This window comes from Cotesia glomerata, linkage group LG2 (assembly GCF_020080835.1).
Source record: "Cotesia glomerata isolate CgM1 linkage group LG2, MPM_Cglom_v2.3, whole genome shotgun sequence".
Classification (NCBI taxonomy): Eukaryota; Metazoa; Arthropoda; class Insecta; order Hymenoptera; family Braconidae; genus Cotesia; species Cotesia glomerata.
This window is the reverse complement of record NC_058159.1, coordinates 24309205-24334533: the sequence shown is the minus strand read 5'-3', so window position 1 is coordinate 24334533 and position 25329 is coordinate 24309205. Positions and strand designations below refer to the sequence as shown.

The 25329-nt window shown below is 29.4% G+C and overlaps 1 protein-coding gene across 3 annotated transcripts in view; it reads left to right on the top strand.

The window, feature by feature from the left end:
• Nucleotides 1-25329, top strand: part of LOC123258652 — a 304264-nt gene that overhangs the window by 219480 nt on the left and 59455 nt on the right. For all 3 annotated transcript variants that reach the window (XM_044718793.1, XM_044718794.1, XM_044718795.1), the window contains exon 5: nucleotides 18631-18758. In XM_044718793.1, the coding sequence (XP_044574728.1) occupies nucleotides 18631-18758 (128 nt within the window). The remainder of the gene's footprint in view (nucleotides 1-18630; nucleotides 18759-25329) is intronic.

Below are 25329 nucleotides of genomic sequence, written 5' to 3'. Positions count from 1 at the left end.
TGAAATCATTTTTTTGGCTCAAAAATTTTTTTCTTAAATCAAGTTGGTTTTTTATCGGTATAGAAATCGAAGTATGGTTCATTTATATTAAGTCAAAGAAATTCATGAACTTACATCATAATCTTAATTTTTTGCTTCTTAATATAATTCAATTAAATACACAGTAAATTAAAAAAATCGTTTAGCCACAATTAACATCGAAAAGCCCAGAGCAAGTATCTAAAACCATAGTATCTTGTTAAACTTAGCCTTTAAGTCTATCGCGGTGTAAGCCCCTATTAAAATTCATAACACTCGGTCATCTAGCTCGTGTACATCCGTTTTCCTTCAGTAGCTTTAAACGTTAAAGCAAGAATAAATTTATAACTACCGGCGTTACTAATTACACATTTATTGCTCCTTTGCTCTTGCTTTTTATTTATTATCCTGCATTGGGAATAACACTTTACAGAAAATCGTAATCGTTTTAATTTCTTGCTTTAATTTTTTTTTTAAATGATAAAAAATCTCTCTACCAAAAAAATCACCGTCGTCTTGAATTTTGATAAAAAAATCTAAATTTTAAAACGAACGAGGCATCATTGCTCAAGATTGCGGATGAGTTGTAAAGTAAACTCATGTAGAATTAGTGCTCCTTTTTAAAGGTGCTACCGAGTGAAAGTCGTAAGTAAATTGCTGTATACTGAAAACAGTAAACTGTGAACTGTAAACTGGATTGATATGGTGTAGACGTTAGTTCTAAGTCTGAGTGTGTGCCATGGCGGCAAAGGAACCTCGGGAGAACATAGCGAAGGGATGTGAAGAGGGTTTACTCAAACGAGTTCCCACAAGAGGACTGAGAATTTTCATGACGCTTCTCTAGTTACGGCACTTTGAATTTTAATCAAAGACTGCTAACCTACAGCTCTTCTTACTAGCGATACTGATATTATTTTGAGTTCCAGTCACGTGTTTTCCGGCTTAAATCCACTTTGATACCTCACATTAATAATTACTTTGTTTACAATCTTAGTTGCTGAAACTTTTTGAAAAATTTCTGGATTAATAAATTGTCGGGATTAATCCAGTTCTCATTATTTATTGGAATATTTAATTAGTTACCAAGAAATTGCTGTTATTTAAAGTATCATCATTATACTAAAGTATTATGGCTGATTATATTTAATCTAAACTTTATAAATTCACTTTTCCAGAGTGTTTCTTAATTAAATTTTTACATTTATAGTTATTTTTTTAGTGAACTGGAAGGCAGAAAAATCTAAATGATAGTGAACTTATTCCATGTACGTGTTCTATTTATCATTATGAACTAGTAACTCGCAGTCAAAGTGAGACTATCGAGAAATATAAATAAAAAAATTTGGCTTAATGATTTTTCGATATATTCAATCACAATGTATAGAGTCACGTGGGGTAACTGTGCGCAGCGGGTCAGTGTACACAACTCCTTTATTTATGAATGGAGAGGGAGAAGTTTGTGATATGTACAAGCAAATTAAGGTTTTGTTGGTGAAAAATTAAATTATGCAAGAAAAATCCACATGATATTATTCATTTTTTGAAAAAAGAAAATACTAAGAATCTGGTGTTATAAAAATAAAATTCGCTGTCATGGCAAAGATTGTCACACTTTACTGCGGATAGTAAATAAAGTAAATTAATTTTTTTTCTGTCAATAATTTTTTCTGCCTAATTAGGGCATTAAAAATCCACGAACTTCCCTAAGTTGCGCAAATTTAGCCCACACGAGTGCGCATACTTACCCGCAGTACGGGGCTAATATGAATTCGATTAATATATTTTTATTTTTATTGAAGGCTGGCAATGGCCTGGTCAGCTCGGTGCTCACTTTTCGAAAGAGTGGGACCCGGGTTCGATACCAGCACGCACCAATATTTTTCAGTGATTATAATTAAAAATATGTGCGTTACGTTACGTTGCCAGCCTCTGGAAGTGGCAGAGATAGCCGGGCGGCACACGTCTGACTTGGGCGATCACACATTTAAGCAACAGCTTGAATGGGTGACCACTTTCGTCAGCGTTGGCTAGCGCGAGGGATCTCTACACACTAGGAGAGGGGCCTAATGCTCCAGTGTTCGATAAAGAAGAGTTTCTTATCAATCACTGTAGACTTAGCCCAGCTCCGACTGTACTATCATGGGTTTTCTCTGTGGTTTCCCCATGATTCTGTTCCAACAGCCTGAGAAGGTGAGGTTCAGGGTGAATACGGTACAGAAAGCACAAGTCGGTCCACAGCCGCAAAAATTAAAAGTAGAAATGAAGTGTCGGGTGGGACTTGCTGAGGTCCAATATGAGAAATAGAAAAAGCGTAGAGCTAGGAGAAAAAGAGGAATCAGCCTTGTAAAAACCGAGAGGTGTACAAGTAAAGCATAATAATAATAATAATAATAATAATATTTTTATTTTTATTCCGATGTATATTTTTATTTTTCTTTCATGCTTATCGCTTAATTTTTGACACTATTTTAAATGCTTAAACACTTGCCCGACATAATAGTATAAGTACTTTTGATATAAATTAAAAGAATAATATTGCTATAATAGGATAAATTTCTAATATTTTAATGAATAAATGTGATGAAAAAAAACTTTTAAAACCAACAAACTATTTAAATTGATTCGCAATACTTTACACAAAAAATGAACTATCACCTGTGTTACGTTCTCGGAAATTTTAAATATATTTTAAAATTTTATTAATTATTATTTTAATTAATTAATTATTATTCGAGGTATTTCGTAACGGAAATACCTCGAGATAAGAGATTTCTAGAACGTCAACGCAGCCCAGTAGACTAAACAGTCTACGTTGTGAGATTTGGACTGCGTTGATGTTCACATAGGGCAACCTGAGATGCAACGTTGCTAAAAATGATTATAAAAACTCATTGTAAAAATTATTATTAATACATTCTGTCTTCAGACTTCATCTGAAGCAGTCAGTCCTCGGACTTAGCAGAGGAGCAACCTCTGCTGGTCCGAGGCGGAACCTGCCTAATCCTTATTAATAAATCTATATTTAATTGTCAATTGATTAATATGGATTTTTATTAAAACCTTATCCCCCAAGGTGTAAGCGCTTATTAGCTGTTTTTCACCCTGGTGAAATCGCTCAAAGCACTAGCCAGCGTTTAGGCACTCCATCCATCACCTACCTGAAGGCAGGTAAATTGAAAGTATATCAAAAACTTATACATTTTAATTTTAAAGTGACTTCGCGGATAAATCAGTGACACGACCCACCTGGAGTCTATTGACATCCTAATGAGGTCAAAATCTGGACATAAATAATTTTTAATTAAATAACCCAAAATTTGGGAACGTAACAACCTGAAAATATATAAAATTGTGAAAAGGGACCAATTCAGATCAAACATAAAACATAACTTTTTAAAATTTGTCAAAATAAACTTGTAATTCATTTGAATGTAATCATAAATTAGTAGTAGAAACGAGTAAGCGATGGTCTATAAGAGAAGCAGCACTATAAAGTAAAGAAATAAGCACCTCGATAAACCATAACCTTGCTGAGAAACTACCTTCGATCATAAATAATATAAAATAATAAATATCTATGAAAATTGAAGAAATTATTGGACAGTGAGAATATGAATAACATATTTATTAAAAAAAAATTTCCTCGTACTTCATATATTTATATTTTACCTCAATATATCATTCTATGTTAAATAAAAATAATTTGTTTAAAAATGAAAGAGAATGTATGTGAAACAAAAAAAAATATACTGCCAGTTAATACTGTCCATACGTCCTCTACCTCATAAATTCACATGTGAATTTCATTCGAACACGAAAAAATATATTGCTATCAACATTTTATATTTTTTTTTGTAAACCAGCTTATTTTAAGTCTTCTGAATTCATGATGCTGAAATAATAATACTTTACAGCCTTATCATAGGTTCCTATTTAATTTTTTAACTTAATAAAACTTCGGGAGTCCAGTCGGTTAATAAAAAATGTTATTATTTTTATTATCTTTATTCTGTTCCATAAAATAAATTTAATCCAAATTTAAATCATATTATATCCACACTGAAAAAAAAATAATAATAATTTCATCGTATTGAATCAAGAATAAATATTTCTAGTTTGAATAAATTTACTTAAATCAAAAAAAATTTTTGCATGATTTAAAATACTTAAATTCTTCACAATAATTGTCTTGGTTCAAACTTTTTTTTTTTTGAATCAAGTAAATATTTTATTACTGCAATAAAATTTATTTAAGAATTAAACTTAACTACAAATACAGCCTGGTCGATCTTATTGCTTCCATTAAACTAAGAGTTGTTTACAATAAAAAACTATTAAATGACCGGAATGACTTTTTTTATGACGTATCACGTAATTTTTTCATTTTATAATTACGACAGTATTCTTAAATTAAAAATAGAATCGCTATTACTTGTCCAGTTTTAACCTCGGTTTTTCTTTTCTCTTTATGTGTCTTTAATTACAATTTAAAATAACTATAAATTTACGAAAATCCAATATAATATTTTTTTTAACAAAGTTCCTCTTATATTCTACTATATTACATTTTTTTCACAATTCAACGATTTGACCGAGAGTATAATAAACTCAAGTGGAGCCAAAGTTCAAACTGGAACAATTTGTATCATTACCGGTATTATTATTACCATTATTTTAAAAAATACAAGGAGGTTGAGATTTATATTAGTATTAGTATTAAGAGCTTACTCGAAGCTTAGCTCGAGCTTGAGTTTCAAGCGTTTCATAAAACTTCTTTGGTGGAACAAGAGGCAATATTGTTTGCTGCATAAAAAAGAGACACTCTTAACAGACTATATCACGCTTATACCTCAAGATACTCAAGGTACTTTCCTCTATCAAACATTTATACCCGAACCCGGAAAAAAATAAATAGATGGTACAACATGAACCAGTTTGGGTAGGTTAACATGAATTATCATGTTGCGGTGACATAGCAGTCATTATTTTATTTATTTATTTATTTATCAAAAATTTTAGACCCTGAAGTTTTAGTTCCATAAGGGCCTTACATATAAATCAATACTTAGTAATAATAAAAGTTGTCAACAGTAATGGAAATGATAATAATACAGTAAGAATAAGTAACGTTGTCTCAAAGCAAAGTCCATCTAAGTAATTAAGTTACCATCTAATGACTCTAGTTCATAAAACAAAAGAAAAGAAGAAAAGAAAAAATATAAATTTGAATAATTAGTAATTTCAACAGTTATGTAATGACAATTATTTATCATCTTTATCTACAAAAAATTTATAGCTGTAATAAAAATTGGTTTTGAAAATGAACGTTATTTTACAGTATTTAAACACCAGTATTAAATCAGTGTAAAAATTGAATAAATGCTACACACTGAAAAAATAGTATTTTTCTTACCTAGGGCAGGAAAATAAGAAGTGTCTTAGATTACATGTAATCTGAGTGATCTGAGGCTTTCTTATTACCTGCCCGTGGTGAGAATACTATTTTTCTCCTCGACAGAGGCGGAAAGCGGCATTTTCGTTTAGCGCAGCGGGCGGAAAATTGACGCTTTCCGCCTGGAGGGGAGAAAAAGTTTTTTCTGCCCTCCAGGCGGAAAGTGGCAACTTTCGGCCCGCTGCGCTAAACGAAATTGCCGCTTTCCGCCTCTGTCGGACAGAAAAATAGTATACAAACCTATGGCAGGAAAATAATAAATATCTCAGATCACATATATGTCGACCTCGGCTTCGCCTCGGGCAACATATATGTGTTCTGAGACATTTCTCATTTTCTTGCCACAGGTGTGTAATATACTATTTTTCCACCCAGAATACAAAGTATTTTTGTCCAAGTTTTTTTATATCCAATATACGTTTTCTTAATATATAAAAAAAACTGGTATTTTTCGCCTGAGAATACAAGTTTTTTCTGGAGCTAAAACTTTATGCTGCGTTACCATACACTGAGAAAACAGTTCATTTAAATGAAATGAGGCTCGTTAACTATAAATAAATCTCTTATTTAAATATCACAAGAAATATTTATTTGATACAAATAAATTGATTTATTTGAGACAAAGTTACAGTATATTTGAATGAAATCCAGATTTGTTTATAGTTAAAAAATATTTCTTTGGTGCTAACAATAATATATTTCAACCAAATCAGATTTGTTAACTATAAATAAATGGTATGTTTGAATATACTCAAAGCAATGATTTTTAGTTTTAGGTTAGGAAAGTAGTAAAAGTAGACATATCGAACGTTTGGGGTTAAATGGGCAATTCTTTTGGAATTATTAATTATACTGAAATTAACAATAATATAATTTTTCAAGTTTTTTACGAATGAAGTTTTTTAAAAAAATTTCTTTTGTAACAATTTTTTCAATAAAAAAAATTCTAAAAATTTTTAGATGACGGCTAACTTAATTTTCATAAATTAACAAACATCTGTCAATTTTTAGGACTTTTATAATAATAAAATTATCACGAAAAAATTTTAATTAAAAAGTTCCACGTCTAAAAATTAAAAAAAAATTACAAGTGCATTAAAATATGTGTTTTATCGTTGATCTGTAATAAAAATTTAAAAAATTGACAGCTGTTCGCTAACTTCAGCATCATAATTATTAATGTCTATTATAGTTATCTATTTCAATACATATTTGTCTAAGCATATATATATATTTTTTATTTTATTTATTTCTACAAAAATTAAACAAAATACATTTGTAAAGTGAGTTAATTTTCATTATTTATTTTTTACAAATCACGTCGAGAAATAACAGTGGCTACCCTAGCGACACCAAGCGTAATTTACTTAAAGTGAGATTTGTTAATAGTTAACAAATCTTTATTTAAATGAAATAAATGAGTCGATTCAGTTAAATAAACCAAAACGAGGTAGTATTTGATTCAAAGTAAATTATATTTGAATAAAAGAAATTTGTTAACATTAAATATATATTTTTAATTTATTTCAAATAAATCTATGCATTTGAGCCAAACAAACTGTTTTCTCAGTGTAGTAACTAAGATAATATATAAGAAGGTATTCCAATCCTGCAATGCATGATGGGAAATGTGTCAATCGGTCGCGCCACCACGAGTGTGTCAGACACACTAACCGGCAACTAAAGTATTTTCATGCTAACTCTCGCAATAATAATAAATTTTATGTAATAAATAATCATTGCATAAAAAAATTATTTTTACCCTCTAACAATAATAATAATTAAATAAAAACCTTTAAATAGCTTTTTTATTGCATCCGTAAATTCTCCGGTTTAACCGGTTTTTCATAAACGCAGTTTATAATTTACCTCTTATATTATTCCGTTAAGCTATATTGTGGTGCCTATATTTTTTGATAACTTTACATTTACCAAGTCCGGGTTCGAAACTCGGCAATTCTAAATTTTTTTTTTTTTTTTACAATTATTCTATAGTTTTATTATAATTTTTACTATTCCAATAGATTCTCAGGTCTTATACTGAATGTATTATTATTATTTATTAATTATTAGTAAAAATAATTAGATTAGAGCTCGTCTAATAACAGGTAAGTAATTAGTATGTACAGTCATTTTAATTTATTGAAATTTTTATCAAAATGTTATAATAAATATAATGAACAATATCGGGTTATATTAACAATAAAATTTTTCACAATTCAAATGCTACTGGTGGGAAATTTCAAATTTATGAGGTATCTTTACCCTTATGAGGTATCTGATTGTACTTATTAATTGCAAATTATTTCTTATCCTAATTAATTCATATTTTTATAGAAATTATGATGACAATTATTTATTCTTAAAAATATTTATTTATGTATGTGTATAGTCAAATGAAAATTTTTAATTTATTTGATAGATACAAGTAGTATAGAATTTCGCGATTGTCATTTGTTTAAAAATGTCAATTTGTTTTTTCTTAACGTTTTGTTGTTGAGAGTGTGTATTGAAGAGCTAAATTAAGTAAGTATGGATATTTATTTTTAATAAATCTGCATTTGGATAACTTTTTATTGTATGTAACAATACCTTAACTAATATTTATTAACGCAGATCATGGGTGGATGTAGCTTTCCTGACTGTCATAACAGCAGTGAAAAGGGTTTTAAAATGCTGAGGTTTTCTCGTTCAGTTGAGATGAGAAGTAAATGGGCATCTGCTTGTAAAATTTCAAAACCCATTACTGAGAATTCTCGTTTGTGTGAGGTATTTACCACCATGATAAAAAAAGTAACTTGCCTGACGAAAAAAAATCTTGAACCAAAAAAGAAATCTATTTGGAAAAGAATAATTTTTCTGGGTGAAGAGAAAAAATTTTTAATCTAAGATAATACTCTTCGTTTCAGTACATTTTTCTAAATTCAAAAAATTTTTCCCATTTTTGTTAATATTACCCACCGTTCGACAGCTTGTAGAGTACCAATCACTTGGTGGGCCTGTTCTAGTAAAAGGTCTCACCACTGCTATTTTAGACCCACCACAGTTCGATAAAATGCACGTTGGACTGGCTAGAAAAATTTTTAGCTATGAAATGGGACATACATTAATTCTAGCGGCGCAAACTGGTCTTCTTCCGCAAACAGCTATGACCACTGGGTGGTTTATTTTATTATGTAGTCAGTGGTATGAGTTCATGGTTTGTCGGCACAAAAGTAACTCACGGAATTTATGGCGCATCGTTAGAATGAGTAGAGTTTCTGCAGAGCTTTATTGAGATTATCAGAGAACTACAAGTTAGCTCTGATAATAGATGGAAACCGATACAACGGGGCGTCATTCTGGCTACTACTACTGCGTTAAAATTACGAGAAGATCTAGTTCTGACAAAAAAATTGGAGTACCTTCTTACGGGGCGTCAGACTTCTAGTTCTGTAGAAAATTTATTTTCTCAGGTTCGAGCTGGTGGTGATATTCACCCTAAACTTCGCCAATTACGCCACCGAATGCGCTTGATTGCAGTGGCTCAGTATTTACGTGTCCCTGCGTCTGCATCATATGAAGACGATGATGAGCCGTACTACATTGAGTTTCTCAAGCAAAAAAAAAACTGAACTCCAAACTACTAATGATGATTCACAAAATTTCCTTGAAATTCCGGTAAATTGTAAATTATCCGAAATACAAAACTATGGGCTTTATTACCTTTGTGGTTGGGCAGTGTTTGCTTGTGCGAACGGTTGTAATGTCGTGAGGCAGCAATAATCTCTTCAGTTCCATTGCCTAACGCGAGTACGGCTTAGACGGATGCAATGAATCGAGGAAACTTGAAACATCCGACAGAGGCAGTATATACACTTTTGAAGACTGCGGAAGAAGTTTTTGCTACTTACAGAAAATCTCTTCTCCATTTGCAATCTGTGCATGAAAAAGTAATGAAGAGTGTCCTGGAAACTGCCGATCAATCATTAGTCTTCCCAAAATGTCATGGTATTCGCGACAAAATACTCGGAAAATTTATCTCATTGCGACTCCATGTTCTCGCAAAAGACATTACAGTGCAACCTGATAATCCCAATGTTGCAGTCTTCAGCTCTAAGAGCGCATATATGTGCACGTCAACAAAAACCGTCCGTAAATAAGTTAATTATACTACATTATTTATTCTTCTTTCTCAATAAAATTGAGGCTTTCAATTTTTAAAAGTTACTTGCTGGGTGACAATATTTTATACATATATTAGTCCTTGGAATAAATATATTTTATCTATATATACTGTCCATCATATTTTCCATTGTAATACGTTGAATTTGTTAATTTGATCAATAATAATTTCATATATTTTACACAATAAACTTAAAAAAAAGTACTTGTTTCAATAAATTAAAATGACTGTATACATACTAATTACTTACCTGTTTTTAGACGAGCTCTAATCTAACTATTTTTACCAATAATTAATAAATAATAATAATACGTTCAGTATAAGACCTGAGAATCTATTGGAATAGTAAAAATTATAATAAAACTATAGAATAATTGTAAAAAAAAAAAAAAAAAAAAAAATTTAGAATTGCCGAGTTTCGAACCCGGACTTGGTAAATGTAAAGTTATCAAAAAATATAGACACCACAACAGAGCTTAAAGTAATGATGTGAGGGGTAAATTATGAACTGCATTTAAGAAAAACCGGTTTTACCGGAAAATTTACGGATGCAATAAAAAAAGTTATTTAAAGGTTTTTATTTATATTATATTAATTATATTATATTAATTAATTATATTAATTATGATTATTTATTATTATTGTTAGAGGGTGAAAATAATTTTTTTATGCAATGATTATTTATTAAATAAAATTTATTATTATTGCGAGAGTTAGCATGAAAATACTTTAGTTGCCGGTTAGTGTGTCTGACACACTCGTGGTGGCGCAACCGCTTGACACATTTCCCATCATGCATTGCAGGATTGGAATACCTTCTTATATATTATCTTACACAGCGGTGGCGCCGCCAATTCTCTGAATTCCCTCCAATTTCATAGTCCTGGCGTGTTTGTTTACATTATTGGAAAGTTGTATATACTAATTTATTATTTATTTTTATTAATTTTCACATGTGGAATTTTTTAATAAAATTTTTTTTTTATAATAATTTAATTGCCATAAAACTCTCAAAAAATTTTTAATGTGTGTCAACTTCAGTGTCATTGGTTAATTTTATTATTATAATTTAATTTATTTAATTTTCTTAAATTTAATTATAATTTATAAATTAATAAGTATTAATTTATTAATTATAAAAAAAAAATCCACCGTATCATAAACATATATGCATCTGTGTCAAATGAGGTTAAGTCGGCCATATTTTTATTTTGATATATTACTGAGGAAGAAACCGAGTTTTTTAAAAATCACTATACTTATTAGTGTAGGAAAAAAACTTTGGTATTCTCCACACAGGTATACCAGTTTTTTTAATGGAGGGAAAAATTTCCTAGTTGGAAAAAATCTTTTTTTTCAGTGCACCGTAAAACATTACTTTACAGGTATCATTGTTTATTATTTTGAAATAATAAACGAATGCCACTCAATTTTAATTAATAATAAAAATCAACAGAGTGCCACCACAAAGCTGTAAAAAGCTTGCTTCAACATGAGTTATCATGTTGACCCTCCTAGATTGATTCATGTTGAACCACCTATTTATTTGTTTCCGTGAATAGCAGTCGTAGATAAATATTAATTTTTCATTTATACCGATCTAATGTTCAATAAATTTATCTCGCCCTCATTAAATCCATGTTATCATAACTAAACTGTAACTTATGAATCATAAATAATAAATAGTCAATAATCAATAATCGATCATCGATACATGATTTTTTATATAAACAAGACAAGCTGACTCTAGAGATATTGAAAGTTGATAAAAAATAAAATAAAATAACAAAAAATAGAACGTAATAAATGCATTAAAAATTTATTAAAGAATATTTTAGTTTTATAGTACAGCATTGCGATTACAACGATCATCTTATCTCTCATATTAGACTCGACGTGCGCAATACAGTTAAATAATGTTTTACGATTTTATTATTGCTTGAAAATAATACGATTCTCGGTATCCGACTGAACCTGAATCTGAGCAATGGTAAAAAATGTATGTACGTACATATATATATATATATATATATATATATATATATATATATATATATATATATATATATATATATATATATTAAGTACAGAATAAAGTAGGACGTAAATAATGTGAGCATATGGTTTAGTTTAAGACATTGGATTTTCTTTTTTAAAAATCTCGAGCTACAACGACTTGAGTGAATTAAATTTTTATCTTACATACGTTTTCCATGGAATAAAAATAATAATAATAATGATAGAAATTATAATCAGAAAAAAAAATCATTTGTTATATTTTATCCTCTTAAAATTCTATCTTGAGATAAAAATTTTAGTACCCTCTTAAGGGCATTCAAGTTTTCATACATTTAGTTCTCTGATTTACGTTCACAGTGTAACGAGAACCCTTTTTACGATCGAATATTTTTTTATACCCACTTCAATGCGCTATCTTTTTATGTATTTTTTAAATCTGTCAGTTAAAGATTTAATTATAATTGAAATTTTTATTAATTTTATGTTTATGCTCGAGACTAAGATTTTATTGATCTGCGCGATGTAGTATTTTAATGTATTATGCTCGCAACCCGATAAAGGTGGAACGAAGCGGTTGTAAAATTTATGCGTAAAATTATAAATTATTAGATTTAATGATTTATTAAACACTTAAACGGTATTTAGGATGTTAACTAGCGTTAAAATTTTATTTGAAGCTATGATTTTTTTAATTCTTATGACTATTTTATAAAAAAATTCCGTGGAATAAAAAATTAAATAAAATAATAATATGAGGATACAAAAGCTATTTCTTTGAGCTTGGAGAGCTCAAAATAACACACAAATTGTATTTTTGAGCTCGAAGAGCTCAAAAAAGTCATAAGTGCAATTTCAAAATTTTCCTAATTTTTTTTTAATGATCTACATTTTTTTCTGAGTATTTAAAAAAAAAATTGCAACTTACCCTATTTGCATTGGAAGTCGTAAACAAACCGCCTAATATTCTCCTGCTGACTGGACTAAATGCTGTGAAAATACATTAGTGATATTTTAAGATCAGATGAAAATAGGTGGTTATAGAGCCTGAATAATTCCATTATTGGGGCACAATAATAACTAAATTTTTTTTCAAGTAAAAATTTAACTTGAAAAGTCAGTTACGTTTTTAAAAATTTGGTGGCCCTGAAAAGGGCCATTGTTTTTTTTTTCTTATAGCTACCATCAAATAAAAAAGTGACGAACAAGAATAACAAAAAAAAAAACAGAAAAGAAAATATTTAAAACTATCTTTTTATTTTTTTGATTCCTACTTCAATCAAATCGGGATCTTCTTCGATTTTTCGTTTGTTGTTATTGTTATATGTCCGGTCATCAGCAGGAACTCCGATCTTGAGCACTGTCAAGAGTTGAGACTTGACGAACGACAGTGCCATAGAATAATTTCTAGCGAACTCAAGTTCCATTGTGTGAAGTAGCTCAGGAGTCGCAGTCCGGTAGATGAACTCCATCCACGGTATCCCCAAAATCTTCTCCGGAATTTCCCAACAAGTCATCTTTTTCACTATATAAATAGAGAAACAGGCAACCTCCTGGGGTAAGAACATTAGTCCGATGTTGGTGTACTGAAGTAGGTTCCCAACTACACCTCTAACAGAAGCGATGAGCTCTTCCTTAGCATTGATCTTTGCAAAAAATTTGCTTAGGTATTTAGTAGGAAGTGGTATCGTCAAATTGAAAGAAAATAATCTCACAAGTTGACTCTCCATTTTAGACACACCTTGCACTATTTGACGATATTTTTCAATTGATGTTTCTAAAGGCAGTTCAAGGTGGAAGTAGAGACCTCCCAAGACATCGTTCACATTTCGAGGTCTCTCGATAACCTTAGCAGCCAAAACAACTGCCCCTGGTACTACAAGGTCATCCTGGTAGAACTCCCGCGACTCATAAAGATAAAATATACGAACGTAGGTCATAGCCACCCAGGCGCACTCCTCTGGTAAACCAAGACCCTTGGTAATTTGTCCAATCAGTAGCGCCGTTTCTTGCAGAAGTTGGAGTTCAGTTACCTCGTCGATTCCGCTGAGCCGACTTGGTGTGAACTGCAAGTTTCTTTCACCAAAAGATCCCAAAAATTGAGCCATTTTTTTCTAACTTGATGGTTTGCAAAATGAGCTATTTTAAAAATTATCAACAACACTCGATATGACACTTGGTTTGAAATATAACATTAGTATTTGCATGTTGTGAATGCTAAAAGCTGAGCAGCAATACTAAACTAGTAAGTATACTGCTAACGTTAAAGTGTACTTGAAGTAGGGAGTGGGGGTGCTGATTTTTGATGTATCCGAGTAGGGGCACCACTTAATGTAATATAAAGAAAAACTTGCTACAGAATATTCTATGCTATGTATATAGTCCAATCAATTGAGGAGTATTCTTCGGTTTATATACGATTTAGAAAAATTAATAAGCCGATTTAAAGTTTTTTTATATTAAAAATAGTAAAATGAGCGAGATCAAATTTCTCTACGACCAATAGTTATGGAAAATATATTTTTAGCTGCAAAACTTAATAGCCCTGTCAACAAGAACAAAAAGTACACCTAGATATTAGGTAGGATATTAAGTACACCTATAGGATTAATAACTATAGTTATTAATCATTTTAATTGAATAGCAAAAATACGGAAATAACGCGTGACTATGCGCGCACGCATCGGTCTACTCTGACGCTTGAACAAAAAAAATTATTTCAACTAGTTAAAGTTGAATTTTAAGGAATAAAAAAATCAGATACCTGCTGAAAAGTTGAATAAACAATAATACGACGGCAAAAAATTTTTATTTCACTCTTCTTATTAATTATTTTTTTGTTAATTAACAAAATATGAATAATTTTTTTGTATTGTTTTTAGAAACTACACTCAAAAACGAAGAAAATTAAAAAAAAATTTGTGATTTCGGTCATTCTTGGCCAAACTATAAAGTTTTAAAAGAAATTTACCCGATTTAAAAAATTTTTCCGATTTTGGGTATTTAACAATTGTCAAGATTGTCGAATTTTTACTTTTAATTCTGGGTTTAAATATGTTAATATAGATATGAATAATCACAAAATACCATGATAATTTTTGCATTGATTTTTTCTTTATTTCAAAATTATGAATTTTTCAATTCTGGCAGAAGAAATTTTTTTTTTAATTCTCAAATAGTTACGGGAAAGTAAAAAAAGATGCCTATCGAAAACGTAACTTTTAATATTATTATTAAGATGTCACTTTTCACAGGTTTTTTTTTCGATTAAAATAATATAGAAAATTTTGTTTAATCATTTAAGTTCTATAATTGCTTATGAACGGACTGATTCCAAAGCTTTGCTCATGTTATTAATAAGTACAATTTTTTTTCTGAGTTTTACTTCTTTTATGTAAATTTTAACTTTATTATTATAAAGTTATGAGTCAGCTTATATTTTTATTTGATTACAATCGCACCGTATGCTTTATGAATTCTTATTAGTGAATGTCATATATCTCAGATATAAACTTAAGTAAGTAGTAAACTTAAATAAGACTGGAAGACTTCTAGTTAGCCAAAGTGTAAATTGCCCAAACAAATTTTTCGCCTACGATCAGTAACAATAGCATGTGCTCACAAAAGAAAATAATTTATGGTTGCTTACTTTTGGAAGCCGGAGCCCCCTATTCCACAACAGGATTAAAAATAATTACCTTCATGTTAATTGTATATCTATATAGTATTGTGTACATATATGAAGTGTATATTGTTTGACTGATGCATTTGAAAATTTCCCAATCATTAACTTATTGTATGAGTATGACGCCTAGACAACTTAACTAAAAGAAAGATTATGTTGTATAGTTAAAATACTTGAGACTTATTTTTCAAAATTTAAAATTTAAAACTTTTTTTGTATTATTTAGATGATTATTTTTTTTTATATAAAGTAATGTTACTGTTTGTTCGTCAAAAGAAATTTGTTAATAAACGTTGAATCGAATTTTTAACTTCTCGCTTAAGATAAATTGAAATTTTTTTAAATTCGGAAAATTGTTGGTTTTACCCCTTTTTACAAAAATCGAGTTTTCATCAAGTCTCGACTTTTTAAGGTTCTAATAATGGTACGATGGTATTCGTGCGGCTGTGTGTGTGTGTGTGTGTGTGTGTGTGTGTGTGTGTGTGTGTGTGTGTGTGTGTGTGTGTGTGTGGCCGTATGTAAACCTTTCATAACTTTTGAACGGCTTGACCAATTTTATCGTGGTTGATGCCATTCAAAAGGGTTTGACCAAACTTAGATTTTGAATACAATTTAAACCGATCCAATCCAGTAGATTTTGAGAAATCTTAAAAAAACTATAAAATAATTTTTTTCGAATGTGGTTTTTTTGAAATAAAATTTATACGGCTTAACGGATCGATTCCAAAAACTAATCAGCTCTTAAAATAAAAAAAAAACCACGTCGATTGCTGCCAACCCGGTCGAAATCGGTTGATTCGTTCGTGAGTTATCGTTGTCGAAAGAAAACCGAAATACGTGTTTTTTTGGAATTTGTAACGGGTAATTTTTGAGGTTTTTATTATTAACTAAAACCAAAAAGAACGGACACTGCGACACAAAACGCCCCCTTTTGCTCGAATTTGAAGCTCGCCGAATTCCAGGGTTGAAAAGGGGTTGTCATCAATATACAAAACCGAAAGAAAAGCCAAAACAAAACTCACTTAAATCTAAATAAATCTAAAGAAATAAATCCAAGTCAAACAGGTTATGATAAAGACAAAATAAACAATTTATTTATCAAAATCAATTAAATAAATCAATGAAAAAAAAAAATTTACAAGTAAACAAAATACACGTGGTACAATTTGAGGTTATAATAAACCCCAAAACTAAATCTAGATTAACCGGTGTCGTTAATCAAAACGAAAATACAAAGAAACGAATTCAACAATTTATCTCACGTCGGTATTACGCCCGCGTACCTTTCGTCAGTAACGAAGATCCGATCAAAACTAGTCTTTACAAAATAAAAATCCTCACACACTCGCTCGTCGTGAACGTCAAAATCGCGAACTAAACTCCAAAAGCTGGTTCCCCGCTTCCCCAGGAGACTAGCCGTCACCCTGGGGCCTAAACCTCTACCCCGAGAGCGAATGGAGAATATCCTCTTCGCCCCCACCTACACGGCGTATGATCACCTACTGGAGTTTTGACAGAAGGTCAAAAATCCAGGGAAGTCAAATCTTGTTAAAAGTGCAGAGGTACTTACCAATGTTCTAAACGAAACCAAGGTAATGTTCCTCCAGATGTTATTGTCAGAAGAATATTCACCACAATAACCACTCTGTTACAAGACTTCCTTTTTGCCGAGCCAAATTTTGGCGTTTATCATTTTTCCCCTAACTCTCTTGTAACGAACCGGAAGGGTCGTTTTAGACACCTGTCCGGTGTCCTCGAACTAGCATTCAAAAATAATTATTTATTATTTTAATCGCAATTTCCTTCATTTTCTATCCATTTGTCTCGCCAAATTCTAAGTTTTTATTTTTGAAACTCAATTCTTTATTATTTTAATCGCAATTTCCTTCATTCTCTATCCATTCGTTTCGTCAAATTCACAATTCTTTATTATTTTAATCGTAATTTCTTTCATTATATATCCATTCATCGCTTTCCCATACTAAATCTTCTTCGGAACTTAGAATAATTTTACCAGTCTTTTAATTTCTTTTACAATTTAATCATACCTTCGGTAACAATAATATAAAATTATTAAATAAATACAAAAATTAAATAATAATCGCCGCACTAATAACAATAATTGTTTCTATTAATTTTTAAGTAATTAATAAAAAAAATAAACTAAAATACTCAGATACAAAAGTAAAATCTGGGTCATAATTATAATTAAGACTCTGTCTTTTTTTTTTTTTTTATTTTTAAACAAATAATAATAAATAACTTGTAATTTAATATAAAAAACGAAGTAAATTAATAGTTTAAATAATATTTGAACTAAGTAAACCGTAATAATAATAATAATACCTATCTGAAAAAAAATATAACTATAAACGTTTATTTTAAACGATAAACAACATTAAATCAAATTAAATCAAACGAGAATTGAACCGTCGAGTAGGTAGCCGCTGTCGCTCCCCTCCTTGTTCCGCCTTCCTTAATTAATCCTTAAATTCTCCCAAAAATGTTTAATCAATGTTTCATCCATTAATTTCTAGACAAATCTACATTTGTGGAAAAATAAATTATGTTTTGCAAAATCATTTAAAAAACGTTTGAAATTGTAATAAAATTGTCATAAAATTGTAGAAGTATTCTGAAAATCTTAAAAAAAAAATACTTCAAATCGACGAAAAATTACTTAAATGCACTATTTTAAAATCTCTGATTATTTCTAAGATGTCCCAAAATTGTCCCAAAAATGTCCCTCATTGTGTCACGTTTGGATGTCCCATGCTTGGGACATTTTTGGAACAATTTTTTTTTACACGGGTAGATACTTAAAAATTTCTGAGATAATTGCAAACATAAAAGAAAATATTGGGCATTATCATCACAAGATTTTCACAGGCGTAAATTCTCATGGGATATATATCTAATCGTATTCACACACGAATGCAAGAACCAACGATTTGGAATAATTCGCATTCCTTCAGGCCTCAGGTGGATGTGTCTCGCCAAGTTCCCGGAATAGTTTGCACCAGCCGCATGTAACGATCTAGATAACGACGCTAATCATCCGCTGCCCTAGTGGCTCTAACGTTGATAAAATTTTACCTATCACACACATATACAACTCACCACTACCATTTCTCTCCAAAACTAACTTTAACATTTTTCCTTCGCCGTTTAAACTTCTACCGATGCTACTATCAAATTATTCAGCGTTAATCGCATTCTATTCTCCCAAAAAATATTTTTTCTTATTTCAATTTTATAAAATATTAATCATAAATTCCTCTTTTTATTTTTCAGAGAAGCTTGTCATGATGCCTGGACTCAATTAAGGTTATCGCCGATGTTCGGATGCATTTGTCCAGGCAATCAAGCGAAAAAGCGCTGTGATAAAATATTCTCAACGGTTAATCATAATCCGTGTGTGGGTAAGTCGTTTTCAGTTTATTTTGATATTAATAATATTTTTATTGTTTGGAAATGATTGACTATATAAAATACATAATTAAATGTCATATACATTGTCACATGTTCAAGACAATACAAAAAACAAGTCCTTGCGTTAACTATTATATCATTGGTCATAAATCATTAAGGGAGTATTCTTGATTAGTCAAAAAATTAATGAATTTAAAATCGTTTGTTATTATTTAAAAAATTACCATTTTTTTTAATTAATCAAGGATTTTTTGCAATGTAGTTTCAAAACAAGAAATTCTTAAATTAAGCCAACTAATTTTTTTTTCAAATTTTCATAATTTTCCTCTTATTTCAAAAAGTATTTTTTTCAAATTTAGTCGTTTTTTTTTTCGGTGAACAAAACTTGGAAGAAAAAAATTGTTAAATTTCCCATTTTTGAAAAATGACTTTTTTCTTTTTTCAGCCATAATTCAAATGCATGTTTAAAGTATTTTCAGTAAGTAAGCTAAAAAACTGATCGAAAAATAAATATGTATTTTTTAAAAAAACTTACAAAAAAGAATATTCCTTTAACTATCATAATTAATCATGAATCATGGTTCATAATCATGCTGAGCACTTAATTGCAACTGTGTTATCAAATTCATTACCTGTTACTAATTATTACCATTATCATTACGCAGTATATATTTGCTGGATTTTCATTAAATTTATTGCCAAAATAAATAATCATTCATTATAGCCTCAGTACTACTATATCGAAATTGGGCAATTGGATATCAATACTTTCACATGTTGATATTATCCGTGAGTAGAAGTCGAACTAAGTTGTATTTTATTCAATTAAATATGAATAAGAAATAATTGGCCATTAGGACATGTAAGATATCGAAAGCATTTCTCGATTTAAAATTTAATAAAACGCTATTTACGCTATAGTATCGCTGAGAGCTCGATATAGAAATAGATGTGCTGAATGTATTAGTTGTACCTGGATTAATGAAGATCGAGAGGATTTTCATCCATTAAATCATTTGCCCACCCGTCCAATCGATCTTCACTTGGATTCAAGAGCTTACGAGGAAATTCGAGAAAGAAAATGTCAATGATAAATTCTCCTTTTAATCTCTTTTAACTTTTTATGCTATTGCTTTTCAATATTTTTCACTTCACTACTAATTATTAATACTTTAATTTAAAGTAAAGTCAAATAAAATTTCTTTATTATTGATCCATTAAGACAAACGGTTCATTTTTTGTTTATTCATTCGTTAATTATTTTCAGTGTGTCCGTAAAATACTTGCAAGATTATTTTTAACTTCCCGCTAAGAAAATTGAAAATTTCAAAAATCGGGAAGTTATTGTTTTTACCCCGTTTTTCGAAAATCGAGTTTTCATCAGATCTCGACGTTTTGAGGTCCTAGGAAGCTTCCCTGACTATTCCCGCGATGGTGTCTGTATGTATGTACGCATGTGTGTGTGTGTGTGTGTGTGTGTGTGTGTGTGTGTGTGTGTGTGTGTGTGTGTGTGTGTGTGTGTGTGTGTGTGTGTGTGTGTGTGTGTGTGTGTGTGTGTGTGTGTGTGTGTGTGTGTGTGTGGGTATGTGTATGTATGTAAACCTCTCATAACTTTTGAACGGCTTGACCGATTTGATCGCGGTTGATGCCATTCGAAAGGGCTTGACCAAACTTAGATTTTGACTATACATTGAAACGATTCGGACGGGTAGATTTTGAGAAATCTTAAAAAAACTGACAGATGTCTGCTAACTTCAGCATCATAATTATTAATGTCTATATACTTAACTATTCCAATACATATATTTGTCTAAGCATATGTATATTTTTTTTTATTTTATTTATTTCTATAAAAATTAAACAAACACATTTGTAAAATGAGTTAATTCTCATTATTTACTTTTTACAAATCACGTCGAGAAATAACAGTGGCGACCGCAGCGGCACCAGGCGTAATTTACTTAAAGTAAGATTTGTTAATAGTTAACAAATCTTTATTTGAATGAAATAAATGAGTCGATTCAGTTAAATAAACCAAAACGATGTAGTATTTGATTCAAAGTAATATATATTTGAATGGAAGAAATTTGTTAACATTAAATACATATTTGTAATTTATTTCAAATAAATCTGCGCATTTGAGCCAAACAAACTGTTTTCTCAGTGTACTTTCCGATCGGTTCAGTCATTCAAAAGTTACAAGCGAGTCACATAGCCACACACACACACACACACACACGCGCGCGCGCACATGCGCACACACACACACGCACACATACACACACACGCACACACACACACACACACACACACACACACACATACATACATACATACATCCATACATACAGACATAGTGACAACCTCGCGGGAATAGTCAGGGAAGCTTCCTGTGACCTTCAAACATCGAGATCTGATGATAACTCGATTTTTGTAAAACGGGGTGAAAACAATAACTTCCCGATTTTTGAAAATCTTCGATTTTCTTAGCGGGAAGTTAAAAATTCAGTTCAATAAAATTTTATGTCATGTAGTGTAATGCTCGTAAAATTTTTTTTTTTCGATGTATATTTATCGATTTAACATGTGAAAAAAAAAAATCTGAAAAAAAGCTTTATTTTTTGATACTGCGATAATAAAAATTAAATATTTTTCCCATAAAATGTAATGGTAAATTTATTTATGGATACCCTGAAACAAAAACAAAATATTGATTAACTATAAAAACTATTTATAAAAGTTAATTTACTAGTACATTAAATCAGGTTACGAAAGTCTCAAAGAGCAATATAGTAAGTGAGTGAGAGTGAGTTTAAGTCAATTTTAAGTGGTATTATTCTCTTGAAAGTTTCCGAGGACTCTATTCCGTCAGACATTTCCATTGAGATTCTCTAAAGTTATCCTCTCAAATGGAACAATCACTATGCTATACCCTTGCTCGTATTTCCGTAAGCTCTCTACGTAATTCCCATTCAACTGTACTCATCATTTTTTTATTTATGTTTTTGTTTTATTATTTTATCATATACCAACCAATTTCGCTCGTGAAGTCAAGTAAAAAATCATAATACAGGACGAAGAAAGTTATTTAATTCCGAAACTCCCTAGGAAAAATAAAATTAATTCAAACAGAAAATTATATTACTTCACCGGATATTTTTATGTTGCAAAACTACAATTTATCAAGACAAGATATTTTTATTCTAAAGGCTGATAGTTTTAAAACTTTTGAGGTTGGATTCAAATTTATTAGCGAGAAAGATTCTTTATACTTTATTTTATTTTATTTTATTTTACTACGAAAACTTTCATTTTTTTTATTTTTTTCTTTAATGCCTCAGCCTTTCCCTTTTTTTCTGATAGAACCACAGCTGTGGTGTATGAATATGAATGAGCAAATTTTTCGATAACTTCAATAAGATATAACTTTTCCGAGGAAATTTTGCGCTATCAGTATACGTGTACTTACTACTTTTTTTATTACTTACTTTTTCTTTTATGATTTATTGATTAATTATAATTTATGTAATAGAAGCGCTTTTTTTTTTTACAAATAATTAACATTTTATTGACAGTTGAATAAAAGTAAAAATTTAAGTACACCGTAATGTTGTTTTTATTAAAAACGAGAAGTGCAAAAATTTTTTTTTGAATTTAAAAATTATCTGTAAAAAAATTTTCTGATGTTGCCATAAATGATCTGGTTTGGTCATATAAGGCCATATTAGGTAATATTACGATAGTGAATACTTTATTAATTTTTTTATCTAAAAATATGTTAATCAAATTAATAATCGATGTCAGATAAACCTCTTAGAATGGTCAGAAAAATTATTTTTATTTTATTACTTAACATCTAAAAGTTAACTCTCTTGTAGGGAGAAGATTCAGCGAGCATGCGCTCTCTGTTGAAAATTTTTAACACTACTTCTAATCATAAGTCATATATGGTCAACCAGAAAATTTTTTCACGGGTTTCAATTTATTTTTATGTCACTATAAAAAAATTAATTTTTGAGTTTTATATTTGTAATTTAAATAGTCTCATAATAAATCAGTGGAAAAACTTTATTATTATTTGAAACCTAAAATAATATTTAATAACATATATAATTTTACGTGATGGGATGAATGATAAACTGAACAATTCGTAAATGTAATTGAACAATAATACAAAATAATATAATAAAACATAAAACATAATGTTGACGAGCGCATAAAGATTCGAATGAGCCATGACAGATGCCGATGCACACCATCAGAATGCTAGTCATTGCAATGCATCACGTGAGCACGAATCAATCTCACCATAAAATGCGCCATCATACAGATGAATTTACGAGCTGTTTGTCCTTTCCAAAAGTATAAAATAATCCATCGAATGTTTTCGAAGATAAAAGCAAGCATTTGATGGAACGAAAATTGAAGAATTGCATAAATTCTTCAAATATTTTCGTAGTTCCACTCACTATTCATTCAGATACTCCTTTTTTTACTAAATATCATATAAAACGGATAAATTGTTTGCTAACTATAAAATTACGATTCCCAAGCTGTGTACACGTTAAAGTACACGCTATTCCAGAGTAAAAAACATTTCCAGTCGCGGTTTACACTCGTGTATCATATGTGTAATTATAAAACAATATAAATATAAATAAAATGCGTTAATGAATTTTTTATTTATGTATAATTTGTTTGTGACGAACAAGTAGACCGTGCATAAGTTTCAAATAAAATTAAAAATATAAAAATATTTGCACCGCATGCTTTGTCATTTCTGCATGTTTATGTTCCTCTTTCTCTTATTCATAAAACTATGTTTCATATACATATATATTCATATATACACACATAAAAGTCTACCGTTTTATACCGACATTTCCACCCATGTTTACAATTCAAAATTTTTAGTTATGTATTCATAAAAAATCTTTTTTATGTAACTTATTATTAAATTTTTTTTATGCTCATAATTTTTTTTTTATTACTTTAATTACATATAACTAATTCAAAATTAATATTTTGCTCAAAAAAAAAAAATCAAAATCTTAATTGAACTTTGAATATTAAAAAATTAGTATTTTCTTGTGAGTTGATATTGTATTTATGTATATTATTAATTAATGTAATAATTGTAACTAGAATAAAAAAAAAATCAGGTCTCCATTTTTATGGAATTTTAATTTTTGAGACTTTTACTTTATTTTTAATTAATTTAATTAAAAAATTATTACTTAATACAAATATTAGAAATTTATTTTACCTAAAAAAAAATTTTTTTTTTCATTATACGAACATCAATAACATCAATACATTTTTTGAGATAAAAAAATTTCTCTAATATGGAATTAATTATTTAATTCATTTTATAAATTTAGTTGTGAGAAAAAATTAAAAAGTTTCAAATTTTTTTTTAATAGGTGTAATGAAATTTTTTTTTTGTGTGTACTCCAATAAATATGAGACAATTTTGAAGAAACATGAAATGTTGCTATTTACAGACTTACATGAATATATGTGTATATTGATATGAAAAAAGAGTTTTCCCATAGAGCAAAAGAAGCTTGGTAATTCCATCGACTCATCAATTAAACACACATCAACAAAACTCAATACTTGAAACTATTAAAACTTTCATTATTTATTTCATTGAATTCACTTGAATCCATCAGTCATTTATCATACCACAAATCCCAAAGTCCACTGCTCGTCGATCAAATATTATTTTATTCCGCTTCAGAAAATACTACATTATATTATGACATCTCAGATACAATATTTTTTTATCGAATTAAATTAAACTTTGGATATTTTTCTTACTCGATCGAACATATACACACTCTTTTATTTACCAGACAAATATTTTCTTATAATATTTCTTATATTTTTGCCAAATATTACTTATTACTTACCTGATATTTACCAAAATTAATTAAAATAACATTACTATGGAAAATAGTGAGCCCGAGCTACTTGACAAGATATTCGGAGCCATGAAAATTTAAAAGCAAACGTGACTCACGGGAATCTTGTTTATAAAACTTTTATTTTTATTCTCCCGCTTGTGTTTCTTTACCACCCCAAAACAATTCCTAAATTTTTCAACAGTACACGATACCACTACTACTACATGCTTATAAATATTTATACGTGAAATAAAACTATTTGTTCTGAAATTTTGAACTTTTATGAATTAGTTCAAATATTTTTGTTTCAAATAAATTATAATTGTGCAGATGCTCTCATTTTTCTTCGTCATAAAAAATTTTTTTCTAAAAATCTAAAAAATTATTAGGTTAAACAAAAAAGTATCAATAACTTGTTTTTAAAACTTTTTTTTCTTACGTCTTAAAGCAAATTAAAAAAATCAATTTCTCAAAAATGGTGAGGTAAATTTCAAAAATCTGTATTTCATTCAATCGCAAAATAAAATTTTCAAAGTTATTATTATATGCTTAAAGAAATCAATTTTTTAGGAAACTACCAAATTTATTCATTTTTTTATTACCTTAAATTCTGTGGTATAACATAACATAACGGAAAATTCCTATTATTTTG